Source organism: Lissotriton vulgaris, chromosome 6 (assembly GCF_964263255.1).
Source record: "Lissotriton vulgaris chromosome 6, aLisVul1.2, whole genome shotgun sequence".
NCBI lineage: Eukaryota > Metazoa > Chordata > Amphibia > Caudata > Salamandridae > Lissotriton > Lissotriton vulgaris.
In genome coordinates this window covers 136,919,343-136,945,475 of record NC_141694.1, presented here as the reverse complement: position 1 = coordinate 136,945,475, position 26,133 = coordinate 136,919,343, and the positions used below count along the sequence as shown (strand labels likewise).

The 26,133-nt window shown below is 45.4% G+C and overlaps 1 protein-coding gene across 1 annotated transcript in view; it reads left to right on the top strand.

Moving 5' to 3' along the window:
• Positions 1–26,133, top strand: part of LOC147706908 (mechanosensitive cation channel TMEM63A-like) — a 926,114-nt gene that overhangs the window by 761,512 nt on the left and 138,469 nt on the right. Inside the window, exon 6 of the mRNA XM_086926171.1 lies at positions 7,373–7,515. Within this exon, the coding sequence (XP_086782297.1) occupies positions 7,373–7,515 (143 nt within the window). The remainder of the gene's footprint in view (positions 1–7,372; positions 7,516–26,133) is intronic.

The following is a 26,133-nucleotide window of genomic DNA, read 5'->3' as shown; positions in this document are numbered from 1 at the left end:
AGTCAAGGAATCAGGATGGGGATGCATCTGGGCAATGGTTCGAACTAAATCCTCTCGCTGTTTAGTCAGGGCTTCTTTCTCTTTTTCCTGCAACCCCCTTTCAGCAGAATTGCCATGCAATACCTGAGGTACTAAGGACGGATAAATACTCGGGGCAGTCGGAGCAACCAATCGAGGTGGACTTTCTCCGAATGGCTGATAATTTGGGACTGTGGATTTAGGTCTGCAAAACCCATCCCTTTCACTGGTTTTACTGCCTGTGGCTGTTCCGTCTGTATCACTGTCCCTCCTATTTCTGGGATAATTTGTAAAGGGATTTTGAGAATGCACCGGTTCTAATTCTGCAACATAGGGAGGGGGATTCTTCATTAACAAATCTTCCAGGTGTTCATCTTCTATGTCCCCCATAGGTGCTAGGTGATGGGTCTTTTCTTTACATTTTCCTCTCTTCTCTTCTAATACCCCCATCATAGGGAACAGCCCTTCAGTCAACATAGATTGCCTCCACTGTTTCATTTTCTGCTCTTTGGTTGGCGTTGGAAGCCTGGGATACCATTTACTCACTCCCTTATCCATCCGGGGTTTATCTCGCTCTGCAGCCTCAATCTCCCATTCCTCCAAAGCTTCGTACTGGGTCAACCTAGGTCTAGGGTGTAATTCATTCATGCGGGTTCTTAGGTTAAACAGGATCCGACCATTAAATGTACCTTCAACAGGGAATGCTAGGACTCCGTCATCTACAGTATACTTTGCCCAATTTTCTAACCAGACACAAGTGTGATACCCTTTATCGAACAACATGAAAGAAGCAGGGGTATTTGGCGGGGGAATGAGTACGCCTTCCCTCGTTCTAATGGGCTTGTCAGTTTTGAAAAAATTCTTTATTTTATCGGAGAATGACAGTTTTCTCTTTATTCCATACATCATGTGCGGTCTACCTCGTAAAATCTGCTCCTTATGAAATCCTAGGTATTTTGGATTTGGTATGAAATCTGGATACCACATACAATTCTCCAGACTCGCTTCTAGCTCGGCTGGATTAATTTTGTTTACCTTTGTGCTTCCAATGCTAGCGCGACTTTTATTTCGCACCACCCAATCAGGTCAGAGAATACAAATACTGTTAACCAATGGGTGCGCGGCCTTTTCGCAAGACAGAGTCTCACGCTTCGGCACTCACCCCTCCTTTACAAACTCAGCTCCACTACCCACCCGCTGTTTTGACCAATACCAGCGCGGCACGGAGTGACGTCAGAGCAGCTCTCCGACTGACTCCCTCCTTCACAAGGTAACGGAAACTTTTTACTCTCTCTAAAGTGCGAGTGCACGTTTTAGTTAACAACACACAACGTTTGCCACTATGTCTGAGTGTTCTAAAGAGAGAAAAGACTTTTCTTTCGCTACTAGTAAACCACTTCTGTCTACTTTTCATTCACTCTGGATAGACTTCGTTGCCTGTCCCTTCACACCAGTAACATAGAACCCGTTATTCTTCTGACTCATCCACCTTAGTCGGGGATATGTACTGAGCCAGGATTTCACCAGCGAACTATTTTACTTACCAGACAAGCCTCGGAGACCCTACTACTCCTTCCGTATGCGACCCTTACTAGGTGATATGGCAATGAAAGTTTTATAAAGGACTCGTAGCTATCATTCACTCTAAAAAAGGACCTAATTAGTGCTTCCAGTTACTCCTTTAACCCTGCACTAATGATTCAAACCCTAGTGACTTCAACAGCTAACCGGATTCTACTCACCGTTAGCTAAAATTACTTCCCCGGGGATTCGGACTACACTGAACACTTACAAACAATTCTGGGTTAATTCAACATGCAATATTTATAGCAGCAATGCAAAAATCATATACATTTACATATAAAACCTTAAACATTTCAAAATTTTGAATCAATACAGTAGAAAATCAGCAGCACACTTAATCTTCACGGTTTGTTTATGACCTATCCTGTCTACCTAATCTAACTAGTCCAAACCATCCTCTGGCTGCCAGACAATTACTGCTAGAGCGCGCAGTCCCCCCGGGTCACCCGAGTTGCCAATTCTTTACACGCACTGGGCCCTAGGCGTGCGAAAAAACCTTTTATTACCACACTAATTTGTTTGGGTGAACTGGGTGAGGATTTCTCCTCCTGCACGCTGCTAAGAGTAATCAAAGTTTGGATTTACCTCTGCTTACCATGTACCCGACTTACCACAGGCACAATTCTTACGACGGACCTAGAGCTATCAGGGAAAATAGTAGACAGGCCTAACATCAAATACTCTTTATAATCAGTAAAATACTTTCCACAATTCTGTAAAATGACCACAGACACCTGATGAAGTTTAAAACTTTATATAAGAATTCAAAGAGAAGATGCCAAGATAATAAGCGATACACAGAGTAATATATCAAACATTAAAATCAACACCACTAGGTAACTTTGCACCAAAAATATGACCATTAGGATATATGGGAAGACTAAAGGTAGGGTTTTTAGAACAAAACTAGTCACTGCACTTTTATACTAGAACATAGGATGTGGATGAGACCTAGAACATGTACTTAATCTAAGTGTTTAAACTATTCTTGCTAAGTTCACTGCAATCCACTAAAGGAAGGGGAAAAACGGGAACATGCTATTACCTTTATAAAATCAATGAACTCCTAAAGGAGAGGGGGAGAGAAGGAACCAACTAAAATCAGACACATATATTTGATATTTCAACGGCAATAGAGCAATATCACAGGTAAGAATGCTTTAATAGATCAGACAAGCAAGAGGGAGGAAAAGAGAGATAAAGATACGCAAACCCACAATCAATAATTACCTAGTTCAGATTGAAGACCAACCCTGGCCACGGGTCAGCTGGGAAGACGGGGACAGGGACCCTCAGAAAAGGAATGCCAGAATGCGAGCAGGTACAGCTCACGGACAGTAAGGACAGGATACCCCTCAGGTTCAGGTCAAAGGACTGGGCCTCCCAGGGTACGACCAACACCCACAGCTTCGGACAGCAACGCCTGCGTTACCCGCTCCTGCAAGTAATCCGCCAGAAACCCCGATTGGTTTTTCGAATTCCCCAGCAAAGTGCTTCGCCAGCACTTAGGATTTTCCCACCCCTTAGGAGATTGTGGAAAGTATGGACAAAGTGCTCCGCAGCACTTTCAGAATGAGCACCTATTGAGATCGTAGGGTCAGTGACAGGTCTGCTACTCGGACAAGTCGGACAATTTTCCTAAGCAAAACTAGGGCAGTTATACTGTTTTGGGGACCCTTAGACCACCCACCAATGTTGCAAGTGACAGTTTCCCACATTGTGATTGGTCAGGAGAGGTGGTGCGGTCATTACCACCTCCTAGAATTCAATTTTCCCATCAAGAAATTTAAATTTTCTTGTCCGCCCCTCAGGTTCACGTTCCCATCCATAGAATACAATAGAAAATATGAGCGCACAGGACATTGCAACAAAGTCTGTTCATTTTCAAGGTGATTGTCCACATCTTGTGCTGGGTTCTCAGGCGCATTTGGCTTCAGGAGCCAGCTGGCTGGTTTCAGCTTCTGCGCAGTTAGGACTTTCCCTGGTCAGCTGACAGGGTTCAGAGGAGCCTCAGCATGGCGTCGCTCATGTATGCCCCAGCCCACAAAGACGCGGTACATGAAAAGTAAGCGAGAACAAATTAAAATCATACATAAAAATGATCGCACTGTATACCATGATAATATTCTAACCAACCCTTACTTTATAATGACTATAGCATTATGGATTAGTGCGAAAAGACAGATAGGCTAAAGCAGCAGTAGCAAGCGGAGAGCGTGGCGAGAGCCAAGCGGCCATATTTGCAACAATGCGCATGAGCACAGAATCCCTCCAGATTGCGAGTGCGTCACATCACATGGGTATGACCGACGCATGCGCAGACTGAATTTCGGCAAAGCAGCCATTTTAGTGCAAGCTTCGTTTAGTACGAGAAGAGACAAACAAGCAAGCATCCTGGGGACACCCGCGTGTTGGGAAAAACACTTTATAAACGACGAATAATGAGGTTAATATTATTATGCAGTTTAGACAAGGGTTTTGCATACGAGCAAGGCGCTTTACGTGCGAATCCTTGCTCCATCACCGCAACACCCTCTACACCCTCCCACCCTGGCCGTAGGAGGAAAGGACCACCAGTGTCCACACGTCACTTAGCATCACAAGACTTGAACCCTCTTTTTGGTTCAGCCAGCCTCCCAGTCCAAACTTGCAGCCTCTTTTTCCGCAGACCGATCTCCATTGACTAACATTGGGCATCCAATGTCATTTTGCCCCACTTCATTCGGCCACCAAAGTACTACTGAAGGTGACCTGCTGGTGCTGCCTTGGACCTTGCTCCTACTTACCTTAAGTCCAGGAGATTTGTCTCGTAAGACGCTATGCTGTACCTGAATGCCTTACTTGTTTTTCCTCCCATAGGATAAAATCGGAGCTTCTGAAAAATGCACAAAGTGGTGACTTTTTAAAACGTAAAGTATTTCTCCTGCAAAATGTACTTACCCGATAGTATTGAATCTGGTGCCTAAACATATATAAAATACGGGTTGTTTTTATAAATAGGTGTGGATCTCCTTGTTTAGTTGTGCGTATCATTTATTAACTATTGTGTTTATTTGTAGATTTCTAACATTCCTCTCTGATAAGCCTAAGGCTGCTTGACCACACTACCCCAGAAGAGCACCCGGGGCTTGCTAGAGCAAGCCCCTGCCCACTCCTAAGGGAATACCTGGACTTTTTGTGCAATATAACTCTTTTTGATATACCATATGAAGAGCCAGCTTACTACAGTCATCTTCTCCAACTTGTAAAGTCGGGAATCCTGGTTTTCTTTGTTGTATGTCAGAATATCATGGGCAGAAATATTGAATTTACTCTTCAGCTCAAGAAACCATTTTCATTTGCAGTCATTCCTTCAAGACTAGATTACTGTGATGGCGTGCATTTGGGGTTGCCCAAATGTCTGATGGCTCAGCTGAAGTGGTTGCAGAATACTGCATAATATTTTGCATCTAGCACCTATCACCTGACCTTGTAATTTCCATTCAGATTAAATTACTTTGGTTACTGGTAGTGTTACAGGAGGTTTTAAAACCAAATATTAAGAAAAGACAGACTCCTCTTTGGCAATGTAAAGACAGCTCTTTACTGTCACGACAGGGAAATTGACTCTCCTCACACAGGCAGGTAGTGGGTATCAATTTGTTGTTTCACAGACAGCTTCTTATACACAAAACTAGACAATACTTTATAACAAAACAGCAAATAATATTTGCCTTGATAGTTAAAGATTGAAAGTGGAAAAGCACTAAAATATCCGTGACACCGTAATCCCAAACACTGACCTGATCCTCCACATATTCTTTATTGCATTTCTAACAATGTTTAGCAAACTAACCCTTCTTCACTCTTAAATACATGCATATTTGTGGTAAATACAGTTTCAGTAACCTGTTTGCTTTATCATTGTGCACCTAACACCTCTGTGCGTTCTTGACTGATTAAATCCCCTGCTCCTATTATCTAATCAAGTTTCAATCTATTTAGAAACACAAAATATGTGCTGGGCCCCGTGTGCTAAAGCCATAAATTCCTTCAAGCTTGCTAAACACAAGTTGGCCTTTAACTGAAACACTTCCAAGTTATTTATTCTATAACGTCCTCAGGTGAACTCTTCACCTTTCTCTCGTCAGCACAGGATTTTGGCCTACACTGCTCTTTTACCATGTACAGCTGTGCAACGCTTTCTGCTGGTGCCTGCTGTTGCGCTATGTTTTCATATTTCACTTTTCCCACAACAGTAGGGTAGGGAGCTCCAGGTTAATTTCCAAGAATATTTAGGGATACCTGGCCACCTTCTTAGTCCTCAATGTACTACAATTCCACATTGGAACAGTAAATTGCACACACTGATCTCAGGTTTTTACTCTACCATTTAATCTCACGTGAAAGTGCTAGCAGGCCCCTACTAACAGGGCACTGGATAATCAGCCTGTAACAGAAGGATTGCACCCCTAAGCGTTTTCAAGTCTCTAGAGTATATGGCTTTTTAGTTTTTAACATATCATGACATGATGTAACGTTTTGCAAAACACATGTTCACCCGGAAGAGATTGTGGTCCTAAATAACAGATATTTGTTGTTACCCAGCTTAATTGTGTACCCCCAATATTATTTGGGTAACACCCCGAAGATACCTTAAGCCTCAAAGGTAAATGCACCCTTTTCAGAGAAAAGGGGAACTGGCAGGTGTCTCTCACCCCTTCACTAGCGAGTTAGTCTCTGTTATACATGAAATGTTAAGAGTCCGATAAAGCGGTCTTGGAATCTCTTATCTGCATATCATAATAAGTCTGCAGTTTTTACTATCATATGAATATTTATTTTGCAATATGTGTCTACAAATTGCATGTATCAGAATAATCATAATTATTACAAACAACTCTGCAGATAATATACGGATCAGATCGAAAATTAGCTAGGCCTTAGGTATGTTTCTTCGCACATCACTAACCTATTAGTTTATTCCCTACCCGGAGTGCCTAATGTTACCAGCCATCCAGCCTATACAGAGCTGTATGAGTTTGCTAAACCTCAGATGTGCCAAGACATGCAGTTTGCCGCATACATTATGCTGCCAGCAGTTAGAGTTCAGCCCTTCAGCATCTTCTCTCAGCCATTGGTCCATGTGTCTAACCCTGCCCCTGGACTGGTACTTCGTTTACCTTTATCACTAATGCTGTCTTATAGAGCGAAGAACGCCACTTGTGCATGGCTGCTGCTTTGTTACTAAAATGTGCACACCGAGCCCCTCAGCAGAAGCATACTGTATTACGGAAGCTAATGCTCCTTTTCCTTGTTCCTTCCAAGACCGCTCTATAAGTCCAGACAAATGTGGGTTTTAATTTAGTCATTAAATAGCAGTTAAAATTGGTGGGCTTCGTGGGGTCCTGCTTTCCCGCTCTTGCTCATCCACTTTACACTTTTTGCAGTTCAGCACAATGACTATCCATTTGATTTGAGTTCCCCGCCCGGTAAGATGGGACACTATAAAACCGTGAACACTCCCACAATCCCACCCAATTCCAAAGCAATGCTGAGGGTGCCCTCCCTCAAGTCTGCTCCCGATAGGAGGGCCCCATGGTCGTTTTTAGGATGGAGACACCCTGCGATTACTAATGTGAAACTTCCTTTTACTTGACATACATGTGTATCAAGTCCATTTTAGCCTTCTAGTGGTCTGACATTGCCCTTCTGCACTTTTCACTGATGTTGCACTTCTATTTTCCTTGCTCTCTGATGAGCCTCTTCTCTTTTACCATCTGCATTGCAGCGAGCGACAAATCCAAGAGCGCTGTGGCGAGGATGCCGTCTTCTACCTCTCCTTCCAGAAGCACCTCATCTGTCTGATGATCATCGTCGCCATTTTGTCTGTGGGAGTTATCCTGCCTGTGAACCTTTCGGGGAACCTGCTCGGTAAGAATGAATTGAATCTAAACCAGCTATGTTTTTGCAGAGTCAGTGGGCATACACATTGGTAGTACTGCGTTCAAATTGCGTATTCCAAAAACATGCCCATTCTTTGTTGCAAACCAAAGGAGCTGTTGTTTCCGTGGATAAAAATCAGTGATAGGAAATAATTGTAATTGTGCTTAAAACTGATGTTGCTTTATGAAGATCTTAGCCTTTCCTTCCAGAGTGTTTGTCTCATTTTTGTTTTAGACAATCAGGATTGTTCACCATCGGTAACAAAATCAAGCTGTGCCAAAACAAACATGTATTGGTAAATGCATTTGGTTTCGCCTATATGATTATTAATAAAGTGTTATGACTTGTTTATGTATAAAAAGGCAATATATTGTGCTGTTACTAGTGGTGTAGTGCGGGTAAGTGATAGCAATATTTTGAAAAATTAAATAAAAGAGAGAAATAATAGAATTAATCTATGTTATAGCACAATTATGTGTTTAGAGGAGTTCTGCACACTTTTGGGTTTGGTGCCATTGCACCTTCTGCACCATTTAAATCATGCCCTAGTGCCACTTAAATAACTGCATTTGTGACTGTGTGTTTAGGAGTTTAATATAGCAATATCTGGTGTTTAGAGGAGTTCTGACAACTTATGGCCCGGTGCCTCCGCACCTGCAGCACCATTGAAAATGACCCTAGTACCCGTCTAGGTAATTGCTGTTGTGACTGCCTGTTTAGTAGTAAAATCTAGCAATAGTCTGCGTTTAGTGGGGTCCCTAGTGTTTTTGGCCCCGGTGTCACTGCGCCTACTGCACCATTCAAATCAAGCCCCTTTTAACAGCAATGTAACTGCAATTGTGACTGTCTCTTTTGAAGAAAAAATATAGCAATATTAGGTGTTTAGTGGAGCTATGACAAATGTGGTCCCGGTGCCACTGCACCTTTCAAATCATGACCCTACTTTCTGCAAGTTTACTTCACTTGTGACTGCATGTTTAGTAATAAAATATAGCAATATTATGTGTTTATTGGGGGGCCAAAAGCTTTTGGTCCTGGTGTTACTGCACCTGCTGCACCATTGAAATTGTAACCCTATTGCCTGCCACAGAACTGCACTTGTGACTATCTTGTTCAGAAGTACAATTTAGCAATACTCTGTGTTTAGTGGGGTCCCTAGAGCTTTTGGCCCCAGTGCCACTGCACTTGTTGCACCATCATGCCCCTTTTAAATGCAATTGTGACTGCCTGTATAGTAGTAAAATCGATCCGATAAGGGCTACAAAGTTCAAAGAAAGGTACTGAGGCATGAATAGGAAATGCCACAAACGTGCTAAGGCTAAAGCATCTGCTTTACACAACAAAGTAGTAAAATAACAAGCATACCTGTGTACTGTTAGAAGCTGTCTGCCCTTTCCCTTGGAAGAGATCTTATCTCATGGTTTAACAGTCTCTGAAATCTGGACAGTGAATGGGGCTTAGATAGTGTGAACAACTTTGTGTATGATAAGTATCGTAAATGTTTGCAGCCAGGGGAAGGGAAGTATCTGGAAACAGTACATGCTGTGCAGCCTTAATGTAAGAAAAAAAGTTCCACCCACTAAAGTGGAATGGGATGAGTAATTTGGCCTTGGGAACAGATGATAGGAGCCCCTTTAAGATATATTAAAAACAATAGATTTCACAAGCACAGCTCGAATGCTGTGCAGGCAAAACCAAAAAATATATCTTTTTTTGTTTTACATTACACACTAATATTTGGTGGTATAAAACCAGACGCTTAGCATGCTGGTCTTTCTTCTATTTCTTTGAGCAGTGCACTGGATGTCTAACACTAGATTTATGTAGTTTTTACCATTGGCTTGGCTTTGATTTAATGGCACTCATCCTTCTGTTTTTGCAACTCAGTTGCATGCATTCTAGTTGCAAGGATGTCTCTGTTTCTTTGGCTATGATTGTGAATGCAGGCTAAGCTTGTCCTATTTTAGCAGAGGGGTGCCAGGTAAATATGGTGAGAGTTATAAAGGTTTTTGTTCTGGCGTAGTGGCTCGGCATTTGTTTTTTAATCTATTAAGTTTTTTTGATGTTGAGTTCCATAACTGCCTTAGGACTGAATCTGTTGTTGAAGTGATACATATTTGGGTTTGCGAAAGCTGTGTGTAGCTTTGTCTAGACCGTGCACCTTATGGATATATATTCTATTCCGAGGTATAGATATGGAAATGGCCGCGTGAGGGTCTGTAGACCCTTTCTGGCATATTTTGGCTATCCTTGCTTTTTCAATATTCCTAAATCTGACCTGGGATCAATGAATAAGAAGCAAGGCAATTTTCAGTGAGATGGTTGAAAGCTTTGTCGTCTCTAGAGACTTAATAGGTGGTGGTTCTGGGAGCCAAAAGCCCAATTTAAAATACGGCACACCACTTCACTCTGGTAAAGGGACTGTGAAACGGGATGGTCACTAACAAGCAGGTGAGCCAACAAGAGTATCTGTGATTGTGGTAAAATCTTAGTACATGAACATGCATGTAGGTACAGCACAGTAGGCCCCAATGGGAATCTTTTTTTAGTGCAGTCAGTTGTATCTTTTAGTACCCAGATACACCCAGTCTGGTCCGCGCCTCCCCAAAACCCAAACGAGAAACTGACATTGCAGATAGTAATTTGTGGGAAAAGTAATTTATTACAAGTGGATGAAGCACACAACATTAAATTAACATTGTCAATTGCCAAAACACTCACGAGATAACAAAATACAGCAAGCGATCAAGTACATCTATCAAATAAAGTGATAAATGTGAATGAATCATAACAGATCTAAGGGCTAGAATACAGTTTACATAAAAGATGTCTCCACCATGAACATGGATACACCAGGTGTTTTGGCAATCCTTCATACCCATTGACCACACAGGTGGCACCACCTGCATATGTGAGGGGCAGTCCCGACTCACTGTTCCCTTGTCCGCATCCCAGGGTGCCATGGGTGAAAAAGCTGTTCAGCGTGTCTCCAAGCCACCTCCTCCACCCCGCTGAAAAGGCCGAGGCCAGTGGCAGGTCAAATATATACGCCTGGCCATCGCAACGGTGGACAGCGGATGTGACGTGCAACCCTTTACTTCCTGTCGTCCCTCACTGTATTTCGTGATGCGAGGCCACAGGAAGCAAACTGCGCTGAGGAAGGGGCGCCCTACACTGTGATTGGCCAGTGCATTGTGAAAGCCAGAAGCGGTCCCGACCCACAGTGGTCCCGGATCCTAAGCCCTGCGCCCCTTCAAGGGCTTTGCCCCCTGTTTAATCTTTTTGAATAGGCCTCTACGAGAGGAAGTACAGAAGTTCATAAAAGTTTCTTAGTTTTCTGGGGTAACTTGGAAAAATGACAGGCCGGCACATGAGATAGCTAATGATTCTGATGAGAAATGTTACCTTTTAAGGCTTAGGTTCAGTAGTGAAATAAACCCCACCCAGGTGGTAGCCGGGCATGATCGCTAGCTGACTAGAGGTGGCTGAGCCACTTAAGGCTTGTACCAGGGCCTGGATCTGGCTCAGCTCTAGGTCCTCTTGGACACTCAAGCCCAAAACAAGCTGAACTTTAATATGGCTTCTGGTGCCACCTGTGTGCTTCTATTATGTGCCAAGAATTAAAAACAAGGCATATACGTTTGGTATAAAAAGGAGAGAAAGAGGTATCCCTCCAGTGGGTGCATTGCGTAATGTGAAACCAGAAAACCTGGGGCCCATCCGGGCTTCCCCACCTGACCAAATTGTGTGGTTCTTGGCAAATATTTTATCTTACAGACCCTCATTTTTTGTTATCAAATATGAAAGCAACTAAAAATGCATAAGTTCAGGGTTTGCACCGTACACATATATTCTGATGAATTAAGGTGAAACAAGAAGGATTTTGCATGATGTCTGTTGCATGATTTGGATGCGTACTATTTTCAGGGTTCGGTTCATGCACAGACTTTTAGGGCCTGATTACGACTTTAGTGGCGTGGGAGGGGCCGCCACATCAATACCTTGCTCACACACCACCAAAGTTGACTGTCGCCCGCCCACCAGATTTAATTTAATTTAAAACAGCATTTATTGAGCGCTTAGCTACTCTGAGGCATCCCAGCGCTAGCAGCAAGACAGGGAAGAACTAGATGGTTTATAGTGAGACATTTTGAAACAACCATGTTTTGAGGAGCTTTCGAAAAGGGAGATGTCCAGACTCTGAACGAAGATGTAAAGGAAGAGTGTTCCAGAGTCTAGCTACAATGTACGTAAAGGACTGACCTCCACATCTCACCCTTTTAATTTTAGGGATTACGGCTAAATTTGAATTAGCAGAACGGAAACATTTTGTGGAGTGATAGAAAGTGATGAGAGAACCATTGATTAACCTGCCCTTCCCCCATAAGGTCTTGTGAGCTATACACAGAGATTTAAACTTTATTCTTTCCGAGATTTAAAGCCAATGTAAAATCTTCAAGGCTGGCTTGGCCGACTGAGTTTTAGGCGTGCCAAGCAGCAACCGAGCAGCACTATTCTGAACAACTTGGAGTTTCCTCATCGTAGAATTAGGGGCTCCCAAATAAACGGAGTTCCCATATTCCAGACAAGGCCTGGACCATGATTCTTCTTGCCCTCATGGGAAGGAGGGGTAAGACTTTCCGCAGCAGTCTGAGAATGCCATTACAGGCTCCTGCCACCATCACTGCTTGGTGGTCAAATTTTAAGGACTTGTCCAACCAAATACCTAGGCTTTTGATTTTAGTATTGGGAGTCGGGGCAGGGCCAAGACAAATTGGCCAAGCATGATTAAGAATCATATTCAGTGAGGTGCCCGAGAGAAATAACTCTGTTTTTCCTCCGTTAAGTCTAAGACAGGAGGGATCCATCCATGATTCCATTTTCTCTAAGCAGGCTTCCAGGTCGGATGGAGTATTCTGATGGTGGTTAAGAGCGACCACCAACTGTGTATTGTCAGCGTACGTGACGATTTTGATCCCGTATGGTGAAATAATATCTAAGAGTGGTCTCATGTACACATTAAATAGCGTGGGGCTCAAAGAGGAGAACTGGGGCACTCCACAGCTGAGCTATAGGCTCTTGGATACGGAGTCTCCTGCAAATACCTGGAACGTTCTACCATCTAAAAAGGACCTGAGCCAGGTGATAGCATCATCCTAAACTCCGAAAATACTAAGTCTATTTGAAAGAATATCAAAATTGACTGTATCGAATGCAGAACTTAGATCGAGGAGGATAATCGCTACTGCTCCTCCCTCATCCAGAATTATCTTAGATTCTTCAACTACGGCCAGAAGAGCAGTATCTGTTCCATGTTGAGGGCGAAAACCAGTCTGCGAGTAGTGCAGGAGGTTGTGAGTTTCTAAAAATTAAGAAAGGATGGTATTAACGTACTCCTCGAAGATCTTATGGGTCCCAGGAAGCAGGAAGATTGGACGGAATTACCCAGGACATCAGTATTTAGGCTTGGCTTTTTATGTAAAGTCTTCACCCTGGCATGCTTCCAAGGGGCTGGAAGAAATAGAGAAGTTTGTCACCTCTAATATGACTAGGAACACTACTTCTTTAACTTTGCGTAGGAAATGTGGGGATGCTGGATCGAGATGAGAGTGACAACGTGTTTCATAAAAAATCATTCATAAAATACACAGTAAATCACATATAATGCCCCTACAGGGTAGGACAGGGAAGGGTGGTGATGGGATAGTGAAGGTATGGGAATTATAACAGTGGTCACTTAAGACCTGAATACACCAGAAATAATAATAGGTTAACACAATGGAAAAACCAATTAATCAATTAATTCAGAAATCATGCCTCAAATAAAACAGAATCACAAATGATAAGTCAGGGAAGAGGCTGAACAAAGGAGGAAGTGTCGACGTTTTGACCCAAGCTGATGCAGGAGTAGTGTAAACCTTGCTAGAGGGTCTTCATCAGGATAGAGGACGTGGAAGGTGGGGCAGTGAATCTGTATAGGGAATTAATAAATTGTTATTACTAGGGGTCATAATGGATCCCGAATGTTTCATGAAATAAAAGGCCGAGAGGAGAGGAATGGTCATATTTAAGATCACAAGAGGAATACAGTAGAGGAAAAACAAGTCACAATCAATGGTTGTTGTGAATCCACATGAGAAAAAGAGTGAAACACATCTCATGTGAAATAGGGCATTGTTAGGAACCTCACCGGATAGGCATTGTCATTTACACATCACGGTGTTCTAGATAAATTTTATGTTATGCATAGTCCGAATTACCCAATGAATATCAAGGTCGGGGCATCATTCAAGTAATATTCGGACCATGACTATAAGATAATGGTGATGTTCAAAAGGAGCACGCAACCACGTGTTACCTGGTCTAGGAGACTTCTGGTCAAATATTAGGAGAGGTACCGCCCGTAGATCACGGTCCTGAAATAAGTAAGTTTTAAGGATTCACTCACAGCTATTGTGGCATGAGGGATGTATGGTCCGTACATAGCAATTAGTCATTGGCCTACCTTGAGTTATTAAAGAAAGGCCATTGATCGTGACTTGTTTTTCCTCGACTGTATTCCTCTTGTGATCTTAAATATGACCATTCCTCTCCTCTCTGCCTTTTATTTTATGAAACATTCGGGATCCGTTATGACCCCTAGTAATAACAATTTATTAATTCCCTATACAGATTCACTGCCCCACCTTCCACGTCCTCTGTCCTGATGAAGACCCTCTAGCAAGGTTTACACTTCTCCGGCATCAGCTTGGGTCGAAACGTCGACACTTCCTCCTGTGTTCAGCCTCTTCCCTGACTTATCATTTGTGATTCTGTTTTATTTGAGGCATGATTTCTGAATTAATTGATGAATTGGTTTTTCCATTGTGTTAACCTATTATTATTTCTGGTGTATTCAGGTCTTAAGTGACCACTGTTATAATTCCCATACCTTCACTATCCCATCACCACCCTTCCCTGTCCTACCCTGTAGGGGCATTATATGTGATTTAATGTGTATTTTATGAATGATTTTTTACGAAACACGTTGTGATTAAAAACAATGTTATAATTTTCCTTGAATTTATTCAAGACATTTTATTTCTGATTTAACTGCTCCACTCCCTGGGACCACATTGTATCAACTATTCACCCAGGTCCCAGTGACTTTTGGGTTAACCCGTGTTTTTACAGCACAGGATCGAGAGGAGAGCCAGATTTTATTTGGGAGAAAAGTTCCGATAAAGTATCCAAATTCATGTCAGGAAATTTCTCTAGTGAATGCTCAATGGGAGGAAGAGACCTCTCACTGGGGCACGGGGAACCAGGAAAAGCATTGAAAATATTTTGAATTTTTCCACAGAAGAATTCTGCAACTTCACTGCAGCAAGCTGATGAGACAACTTGTTGTGCGTCTGAAGGATGGAAGATCTAGGAGATTATTCGCTATGCGGAAGATTTCCCGGGGAGTGTTAGCTGCCGAATTAATTTTTCCTTCATAATAATGTGCTTGCGCTTTCTTCATTTCAGTTTGGTAAAGTTTTATAGACTCTATATTTTTTTTACTCAATTCATTGTAATCTTTCCTCCATTTCCTTTCCAGTCTTTTGCAAATTTGTTTTGGTGATCGAAGTTTAGGCGAATACCGTGGTGACATTCTCTCCTCTTTTTGTGGCTAAATATAACAGAGACTGTCTCGAGTGAGGACTCTATCCAGTGAGTAATATTTTTTGTGGCTAAGACAGGGCTGGGGTCTAACTTAGGCGTAGAATTTTCAAGATCTGTGCTCCAAGGTTCGAAAGAAAGTTTGGACCATGGACGGTCTCTCCTGTTAATGAGATCAGTAGGAGTGGGTTGAGGTAGTGACTTCAGGGAGATGGGGTTAAAAAAATTATCAGACCTAGGCAGAGGAAGAGGGTCACCCACCGACAGCTCATTGTTATTGGAAAAAATAGGGTCTAAATTATGGTCTTTCTTATGTGTAGGGCCTTTCACCTTTTGTGAAAGCTGAATGGCTAATAGGTCGTGGGAAAGATTCAAGGCATCTATTTTTTGGATCATCAGAATACAGATTGAAGTCGCCCAATAGAGTGATATTAGGAGAAAAGCTTGCTGAGGTAGCCGTTATTTCAGGAAGAAATGTAAGAAATTGTCCGCAGATACCCGGGCACCGATAGATTAAAACCCCAGAGAAAGTATGAGTGGCAGAGAGTAGAACAGAGAAGGATAGATTTTCACAATCAGGAATAATATTAGACTCAACACGACAACTGAATGAGTTTTTGAAAATGATAGCAATACCTCCACCTTTCCTCTGGATATTATATCCGGGGGGAGGGTTTGCACCAGATCAGGTTCAGACTCCTCATGGAGCCAAGTTTCAGTTAAAAAATAATACATCCAGTGGTTTGTCCGCTAAAAATATGTTACGTACAGAGGAGTGTAATGGTAGCGATCTACAGTTCAAAGAAAATGTTTTATAGGTATACAGTGACTGTGGGTTTGGCAGCATCTTCCAACACAGCCTGAAAGAACACTGGGTACTCAGGGAGTCGCCATTCGAAAGGCACATGGAGTGATGACCGTTATCTTCGCATGAATTCCTTAACTTTAATAGTTGAGAAGAGGAATAGGCAATTTTACCTGAGGATAAAGAGGCAGAGGTTGTGGCCCCTGGATCTGTTTGGACGTGGACAGGCACAGACGGGCTGGCCTTAGGCGCGCCTTCGACACGCCAGCGGTGCGCCTGCTGCGCTTGTCAGCTGCTCTTCCACTCTGCCACGCGGCTTTAATGGAGGCCACCTGGAAGGTGTGACACTAAGCTCCGCCCCCTCTCACCTGCTCCTCCACACAAATGGAAAAGTTAGTTGAGCCAGGGAGCTGGGTGGGCCAAGCGGCGTAACAGTGTTGTGCAAGTAAGTGCAAGCGCGTTTGAAAAGCAACAATTAAAATACAAAAAATGCGAGCTTCACGCTGCTTAAAGTGGAGTTGTAGGTCTGTCTGTCAGCAGCTGCGCGTCCGCACTGCCATGCAGCTTTAATGGAGGCCAGGTGGAAGCTGTGGCACTAAGCTCCGCCCCCGCTCACCTGCTACCTCGACACAAACAGAAAATGCGGGGTGGGCCAAGCGGCGTAACAGTGTTGTGCAAGTAAGTGCAAGCGCGTTTGAAAAGCAACAAATAAAATACAAAAAATGCGAGCTCACGCTGCTTAAAGTGGAGTTGTCGGTCTGCCTGTCAGATTACGAGTCATTCAGTGGTCTGGCGAGCGGGTTGCTTGGTTGCTTGGCGATGCACTTTAAAGGCTCATATGTGAGCCTTTGAACTGCACAGCCGCAGGAGCGCCAAAGCAAGTTCCTGCATGGCAAGGACTTTGCAGTCCATGGTGTGCAGGAACTGGGATGCATGCACACAGGGCAGCACACCATGCGCCCCCCTGCATGCACCCGGTGCACAGGGGCACCTGGGTGCCCTGTAGGGCCCTCTTGCTTTCCAGCCTGCCACACTGTTCATGAAAAGTGTGAAGGTCAGGAAAGTTGTAATATGCTTGGCAGTGCTGCTCCAGCTCACGCACCACCGCCGAGGGATCACGGATAAGCATGGGCGAATTTTGCGAATCTCGCGTTCGCAAATTTTGCGGATTTGCGAACTCGCAATCCGCAAAATCCGCGAATTCTCGCGAATTTGCGGATTTTTTTTTTTGTGTTTGCGCGGGTTTCTGCCAGTTCGCGAGGGTTTTGTACAATGTCGCAAATTGCGAACTTACCTGTCGGGTCGCAAGTTTCGCGAACTTGTTGTTTCTACGTGTCCAGCCTGTTTGGGACACTCTTCTTCATCACTGCCACTCTCTGTCACCACTGCCACTCTCTGACTACTCATGCCACCCTCTGGCCCACCCATGCCACCCTCTGTTTCATCACAGCACCCTCTGGTTGTCCAGTCAGTGTACATTATTGTGGCAACGCAAGCACACCTTCCCTGCCTCAAGTGACCTGAATTAATTTGGGGCTGATTAATGTGTCACAGAATATTTTTTTAGCTGGCACCTGCTTCCTTAGTGCTTCCTGATTAGTGATCTTTTGCACTTGCTAAGTGCTTTCATTGTTGCAAAATGAGTTACAACACCTGCCCTGCCCCAACTGACAATAATGAATTAGGGGCTGATTAATGGATTTGAACTGCCAGCCTGGCTCCTGCTTGTCTCCCTTAGCTGTAATTCAGGACCTTTGTGGCATATGTGTAACTATTCTGAGGTTCAGAGCAGGGTCACATAATAGTTGCAACTGGCAACTGAACTCTGGAGATGCCCCTCAGGAAGCACTACAGGAAATGGCTACTAATGAAGAGCCTGAACTTTTGAACCTGGTAAGTAGTTTCAGTTTTGCTAAGATCGTATTTCTGCAATTTTGCACTTATTCGCGGGGCGCGAAGTTGTACTGGGAAGCCGCGAACTCACGCGAACAGTGCGAGCAGTGCGAGCAAAATCCGCTGCTCGCGGATTTGCGGATTTTGCGGGAGATTCGCGAATCTCGCGGATTGCGAATTTACAGAAAATCCGCAAAATCCGCGAGCGAAACGGATTTTCCGCCCATGCTTAATCGCGGATACCTGGTGGTTGTGGCGGTCCGACCGCCTAAGTTGTAATACGTGGTCAGCGACCCCACCACAGGTTTGTCGATCCTATGGACCACCAAACTCGTAAGTAGGCCCTTAGTCTCCAGCCAGACTCCTGGCTCGTCCCTGGCTTGGCTCTCCCTTTTAACTGGTTGGCTTACCCACCTCTATGGTTACATGCGTTCTACTGCTTGGGGTGATCTCTTCGTGAAGGATGCTAGTGAGTGCGGAAATAAAATCAAAATAAATGTATAAAGCGCTCAAATACCAATTGGTGACAAGACGCTGTATACACCACTGATGAGAAAAGAAGCTCCTGCAACCGAAATCGTACACCTGCTGTGTACCCATTATGTGGGTTTTTAGTCGGTTATGAAAGTATTGATATTGTATAGCAAAGAGGCCTGGTGCACTTGTTTCCCTCAATGACAAAGAACAGATATGCTTCATTATTTGTCAGATTTCTGTAGTGCGCTGTTGAAAGGGACAAATACTTTATTGAGTCCTCACTGTGGTTGTACATTTAAGGCATAGGAAGTTAATCTCTCTTTATTTTGAGATCATCATTTTATACTTATTTAAATTTTGCTTATAGTTTAAAATCACTTTTTAAAAAAAATTATTCCATTTGAAGTGCCTTGGCATTTCTTTGTTTCTCAGAGAAAGGTTTTTTTTCTATTTATGTCTTAAAGTCTTATGTGGAGAAAACTTAGCTGTGCCCTTTTGTTTTAAGCATGGCGAGCACTTCTGTGCTGTTAGGAAGAGGAGCTCCACTTTCCCGGAAAGTCTTTGCCACTTTGTGACATTATAGCAATTTAAAAACTGGTTCACCATCCGGTGACGTCAGAGCAGTGAATTAATGGAATTTAAAATGTTTATAATGAACTGGCCAACATACCTATCTATCCACCTTTTCTCACTCGAATGATTGTGGTGTCTGTTTTTTGGAAGGGTGAACACATTGAAATAAACATGGAATAAACCATTTTTGGAGGGTCCTGCAAATTTTCATTGAGGATGACCCAGTTGAAATTTATGGAGGCATCTTGATTTATTGGACGTGGAATGTCTTTCTAATTAATCGGGGGTCAGACCAGTTCGGGTGAGTTGACCGGGAACAGAACTTGTTCGAGTCTCAAGCAGCATGTGAAATGTACTTTTGGGTTAAACAATATGTTAGGCTCTTTAACTTTAAAATGATGTCATAGAGTAGTTGTGCCTTTGTCCAAACCCACTTCCAGCCAGGGTGGTGTGATTTTATGTAGTGGACTAAAAAAAGCAAAGCGCTTCTAGGAAAGACAGGTTTTGAAACTCACAAGGTGGTTAAAAGTGTAGCGGTCTAGTGCTCCGCTGAAAGTCTGCCCACCCCGGAACCTGTCCCACACTTTGTATCACTCTCTGGCCAGGCGTGGCCAGAGAGTATAAATAAAGGGCCTGAAGGTCGCTCGGGACTTCCGGCCAACTACAAAGGTCATGTGTGTGTGTCTCCTTCTTTAGCGGTTAGGCCGTCTAATTGTATTTTGCCAAGCAGCTACGCTGCCGCGCGACACTGGCGACGAGGGTGGGATGAACAAGCCCTGTTCACCACCAGAAGACCGGGGAACCAGCGTGTGCCTGTGGTGACGAGCGTCGGAGGAAAATATGCCCAGATCCCCTGGTGTGAGCATCCCCGCCGAGAACGTGTGCTGTGGGATCAAGGTGTGCGGCGGGGAAGAGTGCCTGAAGCCTACGGACTTACCCTAGCTGCGGCGCGAGTGACGTTTGTGTCCCAGCAGCGGAAAAGGCCTGTAGTGTGGCTGAAGACTCCTCAGCACGACCGGCATCTGCGCGCATGCGCAGTGGAGGCAGGAGGCGCATCGTCAGCCGCAGACCCGAACAAAGGAAGCGCTGAAGCACTACATCACGCAAATAAGCTCCAGGGGAGCCCAAGCACTTAAAAGAAGGCATCGCGAGGCACGCGTTTGAGAGGGGTGTGGCGCTGCAACATGAACCACAAAGTAAAAAAAAAAAAAAAAAACAAGCACTGGCACCAACAAGAAAGTAGTTTGCCAGTAATTTGCTCACAACACAGGGGCCCAAGAAGAGAAAGTAAAAACATCCAACAAGCAGTGGCAGCAACAAGGAAAAATCTTGTCACGAGAGTCAGATAGAAGAGGCTGCGTAGGCTGAGCTAGACAGAAATCAAAGGGAGAAAGACCTCTGGACTGGAGGAAGGCGTCTCTGCAAGGCAGACAAGCGGAGGGACATTATGTCAAACCCAGGAGCTCAGGCGAATCAGCAACAAGCAGCACCAGGAGTGCAACAACCAGTAAGTAGTGTTACCAACGCCTCCACATCCAGTACACCCTCAAATCACGGCACTTCCCCCATTCAGTGAGCTGATTGACCCGGCAACTGCGTCACCAAGATGGAAGGTATGGGTCAGTCGACTTAACAACTACTTCGTGGCCACGAGGGAGATGGACGAAGCTGTGAAAAGGTCGCTACTGCTGCTCTTCGCAGGCGATGAAATTTACAAATTATTCACGCATCTCCTGAACACCGGTGCAGCCACTGATTACAATGCCGCAGTGCGGGCTTCCGATGCCCATTTCGACCCACAACTCAATCCCCATTATGAATAGTTCAAGTTCAGGCAAGCGAGACAGAGAGAGGGAGAAACAATGGACGCCTTTCATGCGCGCTTCAGGGACCTAGTGAGCACCTGCACCGAGGATAATCAGACAAAGGAGGTGACAGCTCCGCTTATCCAAGGATGCCGCAATAAGATGTTGAGGACACTAATACTGCGACAACCTTGCCTAACTCTGCAGGAAATCTTAGTCCTTGCTAGATCGCATGAGCTATCAGGTGTCCAAGAGTCCGCATTTGGAAGCTGCATTCGGACACCAACCTGACCAAGCAGTAACAGTCAAGACAGAACGCGTGGACGCGATAAGACCCACAGGACGTGGAGGACGAGGACGTTGGCCCACTCGGACGCAGCGACGATCGCAGTGTGGTTACTGTGGGAAAGAAGAACCTCCCCTTGAGAGCTGTCCGGCGAAAGGTAAAACCTGTACCAAATGTGGCATCCCCAATCACTTCTCGAGTGTATGTAGAGGGGGTTCGCGAGGAAGAAACCACGCCGGAAGACGCACCATGACTGGAGCGGTAAGGCACCTGGCGTTAGAGCCAAAAACGTCACGGCCAGTCAAAGTACCATCTCGACACGCGCAACGCCCCGAAGATTTCTCCACAGAAGATGAAGAAGAGTGCTATTTTGTGTCATTCGCGGGCGACCACAAGAAGAGACGACACCCTCAACCAAAGTGTAACATCAAAATCGATGGATTCCCTGTGACAGGGCTGATCGACACCTGAGCCACCGTCAATGTGATGGGGCTGCAACACTACAAGCGACTGAACCCGAAGCCTGTACTGACCCCGTCCAAAATACGGATCCTCACATTCGGAAGCCAAAAACCGCTTCCACTGAAAGGAAAGATGACAGTCATAGTGAGGTCCGAGAACCAAGAAGTCACCACAACATTCCATGTTGTTGACCGCGAGGCTGACATACTGGTTGGAAGTCACACCGCAAAAGACCTAAACTTGATAGCGTTCGCAAACGCGGTGAAGATCCTACAGACCTATGATATCCTAGACATGTTCCCGAAACTCTTCAACGGACTTGGTAACATCAAGCATGCACCGGTAAAGCTACACATAGAGCCAGCAGTCCAACCCGTGCCACTCCGGCACCTTCGAATTCCGTTTCACCTCAGGCCATTGGTAGAGCAGGATCTCAAGGAATTGGAGTGGCAAGGAGTAATTGAGAAGGTAAAGGGACCCACCCCGTGGGTATCGCCCATGGTGGTAGCAGAAAAACCAAAGCAGCCGGGAAAAATTAGGATCTGCATTGACATGAGGATGCCTAATCGAGCCATAAGACGGGAACGACACTTGACACCAACAGTGGATGATATTTTGGCAGACCTAAATGGCTCACAATGGTTCTCTAAATTGGACCTCAATGCTGGGTACCACCAGTTAACCCTTGCGGAGGAGAGTAGATATATAACCACGTTTTCAACACATCTTGGGCTCTGCTGGTTCAAAAGGTTAAATTTTGGAATATCGTCGGCGGCAGAGATCTTTCAAAACACCATGAGGGAGGCACTGTCAGGCCTCCAAGGAGTCCTGAACGTCAGTGACGATATTCTAATACATTCCAAGACTCTGGAAAAACACCATCGACGGCTTCGTGCAACGCTACAACGACTAGCGGACCTCGGCGCAACTCTTCACAAAGAAAAGTGCCAATTATTTCGTAAAATGATAGAGTTCTTTGGATATGTATTCAGCTCGGAGGGATGGCGTTCAAACTAATAAAGTCTGCCTACTTCGACACCACGCGCAACACAGAACTGCTGGTAGATGCAAGCCCAGTGGGCCTGGGAGCCCTGCTCACCCTGTAAACTGAGCCCAGAACTTGGGTCCCGCTAGCCTGCACAAGCAAGTCACTAACAGCTACGGAAACCTGATACTCACAAATAGAGAAAGAGGCATTGGCGATTAAATGGGCATGTAATCATTTCCATCTCTATGTAAGTGGGCACCCATTCCGGGTAGTCACAGATCATCAACCACTCGTACCTTTGTTCAAGGGAACAGCGCCTCATCCACCTCCCAGGATCGAAAGGTGGGCCATTCAGTTACAACATTATCAGATGGATCTAATATACCGGCCAGGCGCAAAGAACCCTGCGGACTTTCTGTCTCGCCATCCGGCCCCCGAGTCAGGGGATGACAGTGCACAGGAAACACAGACGGAAGATTTTGTCAACATGATCCCCCACTGGTCATGTCCAAAAACCCTGTCAGTGGATGAAATAAAGGAACATATGAGTGCAGATACTATTCTTCAGAGAGCAGCCGATGCTCTGCGAGGCAGTTCGTGGGATGAATTCCTCAAGAACACCCAAGGTTGGAGAGAACATGAACGAGTTTGGTTGGGGAAATTCTGGAAGATTCAGAACAAACTGAGTTTGGCAGAGAATGGCATTGTACTCCGGGGCAGACGGATCGTAATACCACAACCGCTGCAAGAACGGGCAACAGTCCTTGCCCACGAAGGTCATCAAGGTACAGGAAGAATTAAATCAAGAATGAGGGAAAAAGCGTGGTTTCCTGACCTAGAGGATAGCGTTGACACGGTTGTGAGGAACTGCTCAGCGTGTCAGCTCACGAATAACGCAGAAGTTTCAGCCTGGTAATAACCGAAGACCCGGCCCCGTCACCATGGTCATGGGTGAGTCTTGATTTTGGAAGCTTCCCTGACGGGAGAGTCACTGCTGTTCTTATTGACAGTTACACCAAGTATCCAATAGTAGAGGTCCTGCCATCCACCGCTTTTATACATCTGCGACCTGTTCTAGGAAGATAGTTTGCTCTGTTTGGCCTGCCGCATGTCCTCAAGACTGACAATGGACCTCCATTTCAAGGCAGCGAGTTCAAGGACTGGGTGACATGTTTGGGGGTCAAGCATCACCGGATCACCCCGCAATGGCCTCAAGCAAACGGTGAAGCTGAACGGTTCATGCGCACCCCTAATAAGATACTATGGATAGCAGTAGCGGAAGACAAGGATCCTGAAGTTATGATGCACCAATTCATGAGGGAATACCGTAGTACTCCTCATTGCACCACTCAGCGTTCCCCGTGGTCACTTATGCTCACCGGGCCTCAACAGGACTGGTTGCCACTGGCTGATGGACGGATGTCAGAACCATATAACCCTGAAAGTGCTCAAGCCAAGAGAAAAGAAACCAACGACCGAGCCAGCCGGTGCCGAAGAGCCAAAGTCTGGGTGTTGGAACCAGGGTGCCACACCCTAATTCGAAATCGTTGGAGTGGGGGAAAATTCAGAACCCCGTATGAGCCCGAAGTGTGGACAGTTAGGTCAACCAGCGGAACCGCCATCACGGTTAAGAGAGACTGGGAGAAGATAACGAGGAACGTGTTATGGTTCAAGAGAGACCCACCCCCGACCGAGACATTTCAGGAAGGAGACTTGTCAAGGACAGAAGAAGGACCATCGATTGCGTCGGAGAGCGCTGTTGGCGAGGCTTCGCCTCAACGTGTGGTGGAACCGTCAGTGCAGGAATCACCAAGACACCGTGATGCTGGCGGTGTCCAAGGCTGGAAGAGTCCTTGACAAGATCAGAGAGGTGGCCAGCATCATTACAATCAACCGAGTAAGCGACTGGCTGATTTTGTATGCTGAAATTTCATTAAGACTTTGTTGTTTTAAAAACTAAGTTGGGATGGGATGTAGCGGTCTAGTGCTCCGCTGCAAGTCTGCCCACCCCGGAACCTGTCCCACACTTTGTATCACTCTCTGGACAGGCGTGGCCAGAGAGTATAAATGAAGGGCCTGGAGGTCACTCGGGACTTCCGGCCAACTACAAAGGTCATGTGTGTGTGTCTCCTTCTTTAGCGGTTAGGCCGTCTAACTATATGTTCCCAAGCGGCTACTCCGCCGCGCGACAAAAAGGAAACCTCTACCTTTCAGGGTAGCGCTGCTTTTGCTCGACATCCCTCTGAAGGGAGGGCCTGACAGGCATTGTATTGGTCATCTTAAGTGCCAGATGGGGGCTGTGATGGATGCCTTTAGAAGGGATGTCCGAGAGCGGTCCTGGTCCGTGGAGGGCGGTCCTTGTCCTTGGAGGGCGCCATTCTCCCCACATCTCTGCAGTTTTACAGTCTGAACCTGGTAATAATAAACTCTCACCTTAATTAGTAATATGACAAGACATGTTGTACATACTGGCAGCCCCGTGGCCACATGCTGTGTGCAGGGCACTCATCTTCTAGGCGCTGAGCTGTAAATCGTCTTTAGTGGCTGACAGTGGTATTCAGTATCACGGTTACTGCTGTTCCCTCTCCGTCATTTCCACACACTGTCACTATCCTCTCGTGGCCGAGGCTCCGAGAGTGGCCCGGGCCCCAAGGCAAGCAAGGGAAACGCCCCCTTTTCTTTCTCCCCAAAGGTCTTTCTCTTACTGAGTGAGGCCTGTGTCCTGACAGTGAATGCTCGGTGGCTGTTCTCTGTGGCCTTCAGTCTGTTTGCTCGTGCCTTTAAAAAAAATTAAATATTTTATGCGTTTTTATATAGCGCGGACTTTACCCGAAGGTGTCAGAGCGCTTCACAATAGGAACAGTAATTCAAGGGCTCTCTGTCCTTGAAAGTGGACTCTCCGAAGTCCTGGAGGACGTCTGAAAACAGAGCCTGGCCCCAGCGAGGCGGCGTGAAGCCTGCTGAGGGGTGGGGGCAGCTCGTTAAATAAACTAGGGCCAGCGCAGAGCACGCGAGTCCCGTCCGAGGGCCCCGGGGCCCCGGGGCCCCGGCAGCGGCGGCACCACTGAGAGCTGCGCTCCTGCCTGGCGTCCCTGAGACTGACCTGCGGGGTGAGGCAATTTGTTTCCCGGTGACACACTGCCATCTAGCGGGTATTGCTGCTCATGACAGCCTGTACTATCCAACTACTCAGAGGACCTGGAAGTGTGTGGAATGAATGCATTCGAGTTTAACTATTTGTAATGCAGAGCCATAAGCGTGTGTATATATAGAATTGTATAGATGGGTATCAGTAAATTACGGGGATGTTTTGTAAGCAAAGGATTTTGAGTGACATCAAATAGACCTTGTTGTCCATGATGTGTCCCTGAGAACTCTGAGGTGAAAAACACCCCCTTAATTCACTTTTACCCATCTATATATGTATGTTATGCATGACCCACAAATTCGTCTGCCTCTGCTTCAGCTGCTTCTCGAAGCAGAGGAGTCATGGGAGAACCATACATAACTTGGCCTCCCATACTTGACCAAAATGTAAAAATATACCATACCTACCATCCTTAACCAACACCCGGCACCTTCGCTACCTTCCTTCCCCCTCAGCAGCTGTGCTTTGTGTCAAAAGAGACCAGCAGAGTGTGGTAAACTACTCCTCTATTATTCCTCACTGTAC